Source organism: Cebus imitator, unplaced genomic scaffold (genome assembly GCF_001604975.1).
Source record: "Cebus imitator isolate Cc_AM_T3 unplaced genomic scaffold, Cebus_imitator-1.0 Scaffold36, whole genome shotgun sequence".
NCBI classification, from domain to species: Eukaryota; Metazoa; Chordata; class Mammalia; order Primates; family Cebidae; genus Cebus; species Cebus imitator.
Window position 1 is genome coordinate 5,984,721 of NW_016107351.1, and position 6,722 is coordinate 5,991,442.

The following is a 6,722-nucleotide window of genomic DNA, read 5'->3' on the forward strand; positions in this document are numbered from 1 at the left end:
GTAAAAATTAGTCAGGCATGGTAGCATGGGCCTATAGGTCCAGCTACTTGGGAGGCTGAAGCAGGAGGATCACTTAGGCCTGGAAGGTGGAGGCTGCAGTGAACTGTGATTGTGCCACTGCACTCCAGCCTAAGTGACAGAGCAAGATCCCATCTCTGAAGAAAAAACAAAACAAAAAAAAGACTGGGGGTTGGGGTGTCAGGCTGCAGAATTAAATGGGTGGCTGGGGCTGGCAAAGAAGGGGAGACCTGAGCCAAGACGGGAGGAGGTGAGACTAGAGTTGTAGGGAGGCCCAGCGAGCGCCTTGGAGCCAAAGCCCCTGGGGAAGGCTCACGGCATGACAGCCAGAAGGACAGGAGATGCATGATCAGGAGAGAACTCAGGCCCCTGCAAGCCACCGTAAGGACTCTCTGGGACAACTATGGAGATGTTTCACGGTTTTGAGCCCAGAGAAGTGACTTGATCTGACACAGTTTAAATACATCACTTTGGATTCAGTGTTGAGGATACACTGCAGGGGAGGAGGGAGAAACAGCTATCTGGCAAGAGAGGGTTCTAAAAATCTGATAACAGAAGTTCTTGAAACACGGTGGTAAGCAGTGAAGATTATTTCTAACGTATTACAGTAAGACTAGAAAAGAAGTGGCATATGAAAGTAATATTTAAGGCCAGGTGTGGTGGCTCACACCTTTAATCCCAGCACTTTGGGAGGCTGAGGCAGGTGGATCACTTGAGGTCAGGAGAGCACTTGAGACCAGCCTGGCCAACACGGTGAAACTCTATCTCTACTAAAAATATAAAAAATGAGCTGGGCGTGGTGGCGAGCACCTGTAATCCCAGCTACTTGGGAGGCTGAGGCAAGAGAATCATTTGAACCTGGGAGGCAGAGGTTGTAGCAAGCTGAGATTGTGCCACTGCACTCCAGCCTGGGCAATGAGTGAAACTCTGTCTCAAAAAAAAAAAAAGAAAGAAAAGAAAAAGAAAGTAATATTTAAAAACAAATCAATGGGAGGCCAAGGGGCGGATCACATGAGGTCAGGAGTTCCAGACCAGCCTGGCCAATGTGGTGAAGCCCTGTCTCTACTGAAAATACAAAAATTTAGCCTGGTGTGGTGGTGCGTGCCTGTAATCCCAGCTACTCTGGAGGTTAAGGCAGGAAAATCACTTGAACCTGGGAGGCAGAGGTTGCAGTGAACCAAGATCACGCCACTGCACTCCAGCCTGGCAAGAGAGAGAGGCTCTGTCTCAAGGCATCACTTGACTGCCTTAACTACCACAACAACGTGATCCACTGCAGGAGACCACAGCTGCTACCCTTCCCTCCCGCACAGGAGAAGTGAGCAACATCTAATGAAGAACTGCCCTCTAAGACAACAAGAAGCACTGTTTAAAATGGTTACCAAACAATCCCCAGAAGTCCTGCATCAGCGGAACATCTTCCACCAAATGACAGGTTACTCACGGTGTAGCAGCAATGTTCATTAATGATGACCCGATTGGAAAACGTTTCATTATGAGCTTCGATGTGCAAAGTACGTTCCCGAGAATTCAGTGAGTTTTTCTGGACAAAATAAACAAAATCAACTCCTGCGATCTTTTAAAAAAAAAGAAATAAAGAGAAAAAGCATTTATTAATAACATCCAGTTACACAGAAGCTGTAGGTAAGTTCGTGCTGTCTTTGGGGCCCACCCTCCAAGACATCGTTTCCCTGCGTTACCTTTTTCAGGAGCCTGGGCGCGTCCACGTCCAGCTTACAGCGCCTTTCGATGACGTGAATAGCTCCATCTTCACTCTTGAATTCATTCACAGTGTCACTGCCCACGAACATCGGAATCAAGGGACACGTAGGGAACCTCCTTTCATAGGCCTATGCATTTAAAAACAAACAAAGCAGAAGTGAGCCAAGACGCAACCTGATATCCTGCTGCTGAGCATGTTCTCCCTGGAACAGCATCTCTCCGTGCACGGCAGCAGCCAGGCCTCAACCGTCTGTCTTCACATCTGAAGCTTTCAATAAAGAAGAAAAAGACACTCGATGTCCATGGATTGATTGGAAGATTCAACCTAGTAATGATCTCAACCCCCTCCATTACTAACACCATTCCTCACAAAACCCCAGCAGGATTTTTTAGTAGCTTTAGACAAGACTGTTTTAAAATTTATATGGAAAGACAAAGGATCTAGAACAACTCTGAAAAACAATTTTGAAAAAGATGAATAAATTGGGAGGAATCAGTCACCTTGGTATTAAGGCTTATTATATAACTATGGTCATCAAGACCATCCAGTATTAGTAGAGGGGTAACTGATATACAGATCAATGGGGCAAAACATGGAACCTAGAAATAGACCCAAACAAATACACCCAACTGATTTTTTTTTAAATATCTGCAGCTTTGCCAGGGAACCCCAACTGATTTTCAACAAAGATGTAAAAGCAGTGGGGGAAAGAGAGGAGGCTAGCCTTTTCAACAGGTTGCTGGAGCAATTACACATCCACAAAAGCAGTAATAGTTAACAACAATGAATTTTGACCTAAACCTCACACCTTACATAAAAATTAACTCAAAATGGGTCAGGGACTTAAATGAAAAACATAAAACTAAAACTTTTAGGAAAAACAAAATAGAAAATCTTTGGGATCCTGGGCTAGGCAGAGTTCTTAGAGGTGACACCCAAATCACAATCCATAGGAGGATAAATAGATAAAAGGGACTTCATCAATGTTAAGAACATTTGCTCAGCTAAAGACCCTGTTAGGAGGATGAAAAAACAAACTACAAAATGGGAGGAAGTATTTACAAACCACATATCCGACAAATGACTAGTGCCTAGAGTACATAGAAGACTCTCAGAACTTAACATAAATAAAGTGAACCAGGAGAACACTGGTTTGGACTGAGCTCCCGCACCAGGCCCAACAGACCAAACCAAAATGGAGGCCCTCTTGCTAAGCTCCACACCACCAAGCCAAAAGTAAGCTGCTTATCTGACTTTCGAAGAAATCAGGAGAGAGAGAGAACAGCAAATCCCCAAATGGGCCAGTTTGGGCCAGCGTGATAAGGAAGCTCCCCCTCTGACACCACCTATCTGCTCTCTGTTCTCTGTGTCTGCTTTCCTCACCCTTTTTCTGTCTACAAAGCCAACTTCTTCTGCTCAGCTTATGAGAACACTCATTCTATTTTACAGAATTCTACAGAATGAGGTGTTGCCTGATTCTGGGATCACAAAAGCCAATTAATATCTCTACATTGAATTTGTTGTAATTTTGTCTTTTGACACACAATTGAACTTAAAAAATGGTTAAGGTGATAAATTTCTGTACTTTTACCATGATCAAAAAAATAAAACAAAACTCAGAGAGTTTTAAAATGTCCAATTAGAAAATGGGCAAGAGATAGGAACAGACATCTCACCCAAGAGGACACACGGATGGCAAATAAGCACAAGTGTTCATTAGAGAAAGGGGCCATTAGGGAAATCCAAATTAAAATCACAAAGGGGTATCATCATACAACTATCAGAATGGCTAAAATAAAAACCAGGGACACCACCAAATGCTGGTCAGGATGTGAAATTAATGAATCCCTTACAAAACACTGGTAGGAATGTAAAATGGTGCAACCCCTCTAGAAAACAGGTATCTTCTTAAAACCTAAGCCCAACAACCGCACTCCTGGGCATTTATCCCAGAGAAATGAAAGCTTGCGTTCACACAAAACCCTACATATAAACATTCATAGCAGCATTACTCATAATAGTCAAAAACTGGAAACTCCTCAGAGATGTCCTTCGTGCGCGAGGCTAAACAAACTGTGGTGCATCCACACCACGGAACGCTCTCAGCAAAAAAAGGAATGAACTATTGATGCATGTGAGGAACTGGATGAATCGTGGGAGAATTATGCTAAGCTAGAAAAAAAAAAAAAAAAAGCCTCAGCCCTTACATAGTGTGTGATTCCATTTGCATCACATTCTTGAAAAGACAAAAGCATAGGAACCAAAAACAGGTGAGTGGTGGTCAGGGGCTGAGGAAGTGGGGGACGGGGGAAGCAGGTGTGGCTGCAAGAGGGCCACAGGAGAGAGCCTGGGAAACGCGCTGCATCTTGACTGCACGCAGGGCAATGTTCTGATCGTGATGGTGCAGGCAGCTTTGCAAGATGTTATCACTGGGGGAAGTGGAGTAAAGAACACATGAGATCTTTCAATATGATTCCTTGTGAATAATTAAGTTATTCAACATTATTCTTTATGAATAATTTAATTTACTCTGCAGCAATCTACAAAGATTACCAAACTAAAGACACTGCAGAATTCACGTTAAAACCTAAGCAATCCAGAGGCCCAGGCGTGCAGATCACTTGAGCCCAAGAGTTTGAGACCAGCTTAGGCAACATGACAAAACCCAATCTCTACAAAAAACATAGAAATTAGCCAGGTGTGGTGGTACAAGGCTGTAATTCCAGCTACTCTGGGGGCTGACATGGGAGGATCACCTGAGCCTGGGAGGTACAGGCTGCAGTGACCTGTGACTGTACCACTGCACTCCAGGCTGGGCAAGAGTAAGACCCTGTCTCAAAAAAAAAAAAAAAAAAATCCAATAGCTCACAGTGCATGTGAACAAGAAACTATAGGACATAGGGTAATAAGGCTGGGCACAATGGCTCACACCTGTAATCCCAGCACTTTGGGAGGCCAATATGGGCAGATCACTTGATGCCAGGCATTTGAGACCAGTCTGACCAACGTGTCAAAACCCCATCTCTACTAAAAATACAAAAATTAGCCAGGCATGGCAGCACACACCTGTAAATCCAGCTACTTGGGAGGCTAAGGTGGGAAAATCATTAGAACTCGGGAGGCAGAGGCTGCAGTGAGCTAAAATGTTGTCACTGCACTCCAGCCTGGGCGACAGATCGGGACACTCCACCTTAAAAAAAAGGAAGGGGGCACAGAGGGTAATAAGAATCTAGGCTTTAAGAAAGGAAGTGCAGTGCCTGCCCCTGTGGTCGGCCCCATAATAAAGGAAGGTACTGCAGGATGACTCTTGCTTGATTGATAGATGTCACTCCTCTGGAAGGTCATATGAGTTGGGCATCCCCGTCTCCAAAATGCCTAGGACCAGCAGCGCTTCAGATTTTAGATTTTTTTTTTTTTTTTTTGGATTTTGGAATATTTGCATTATACTTACTGGTCAAGCATCTCAAATCCAAAGATCCAAATCCAAAATGCCCTGATGGGCACTTCCTTTGAGCATCATGTCTGTGCTCAAAAAGCTTCTGATCTGAGCATTTCAGATTTCAGATTTTCAGATTTGAGATGCTCAACCTGTACTAAAAAGGGGGTGGGTGAGAATATAAATTCCCATCTTAAATTAATCACAACCAAAGAGTTAAGGAAGAAACTTATGATGTTAAAGATATGAATAGAAATGGCAGAAATGGCTTTGATTTTACTTCTCACAGACACAAGTGGTTTCAGAGCATCATTATACTGAAAATCTCCCCTTTCTGGCAGAAATTCCCTGACATTTACCTTCAACAGGACTGCCCTTCTGAATAGAGTACACAGTTCACAAACACTGTCATGAAGCTGCCAGAGGGACTGGAGGATCACAGGAATTCCTCCACCTGGATTTTTACAATAATTCCTTCAAAGTCACCCTCAGTTTTCTTGTCTGTGTCTCACTTTCTCTCCATGATGTTACAAGGTTAAATCAATCTGAAAAGCATGCGCCCCACACCAGCTGCCTACATATAAAGGGCCACGCTAGTCAGTACAGGAGGGAGCAGAGTAAAGGGAGTCAATGGCATCCATGAGGGTCATGAGGATACGCAAGTGCCAGGAGGCAGACGGGGAAGGACACACTTTGCATGGAAGGGCAGCGTGGGGAAAGCTTTCGAGAGAGAGGTGCACACACGCTGGGCCTCAAGGCGTGGCAGGGTCTGTTCACAGTCAGTGAGGCAGAGAGCGTTTCCAGGGAAGAACTCAGGAGTGCAACTGCAAGGAAACCTCAGGCGGCAGCAGGGACCCACGGCCCCAGGGGAGGGAAGTGGTGGAAGGTGAGGCCAGGAGTTGATGTGGCCCATGGGGAGGTGGCATAGACCATGCCTTGCCAGGCGCAGACAGAAGGCCCTGGCCTTCTCCTCTCTAGGAGCGAGAACAGGTGGCCAGAGTCACATTTTCAGAAAATTAATATGACAGTCATGTGCAGGATGGTCTGGAAACGATGAAAAACCCACATGTGGTGGCCAATTATATTTGCTTTTTAAATGTTCTTACTTTGGAAGTTAAAAATATATTCTTTATATTTATCTACTCCCCTCTTCTACTCAAACACATTTCTGAATCCTGTTACTGCCAGAATTTTGAAAAATCGTGCAGTATCTGTCTCTTCATGCACTTTATGTAAACAACACTTAAGAAGTTTAATCACCTGCTCAGATCCCACCACAGTAAGTCCCATTCAAACCCGTAAGAATTTATTAAGTACTGAACACATGAACAATTCCTAGGAAAAAAATGCTGACTACCATTTGTTCTATACTGACACTGAAAACCAGCTAAACTGACTTGAACTGCACTCTATTAAAAAAAAAAAAAAAAGGGCCGGGCGCGGTGGCTCAAGCCTGTAATCCCAGCACTTTGGGAGGCCGAGGCGGGTGGATCACAAGGTCAAGAGATCGAGACCATCCTGGTCAACACGGTGAAACCCCGTCTC

The 6,722-nt window shown here is 44.4% G+C and overlaps 1 protein-coding gene across 4 annotated transcripts in view; it reads right to left on the minus strand.

The window, feature by feature from the left end:
- SEC14L1 (SEC14 like lipid binding 1) overlaps positions 1 to 6,722 on the minus strand; it is a 76,953-nt gene that overhangs the window by 35,870 nt on the left and 34,361 nt on the right. For all 4 annotated transcript variants that reach the window (XR_005199515.1, XM_017525041.2, XM_017525040.2 and 1 more), the window contains exons 4-5: positions 1,719 to 1,868; positions 1,463 to 1,594 (exon numbers count right to left, since the gene is read on the minus strand). Coding sequence is in view for 3 of the 4 variants with exons in the window: in XM_017525041.2 (XP_017380530.1) it covers positions 1,463 to 1,594; positions 1,719 to 1,868 (282 nt within the window). In the remaining variant the exon portion in view is untranslated. The remainder of the gene's footprint in view (positions 1 to 1,462; positions 1,595 to 1,718; positions 1,869 to 6,722) is intronic.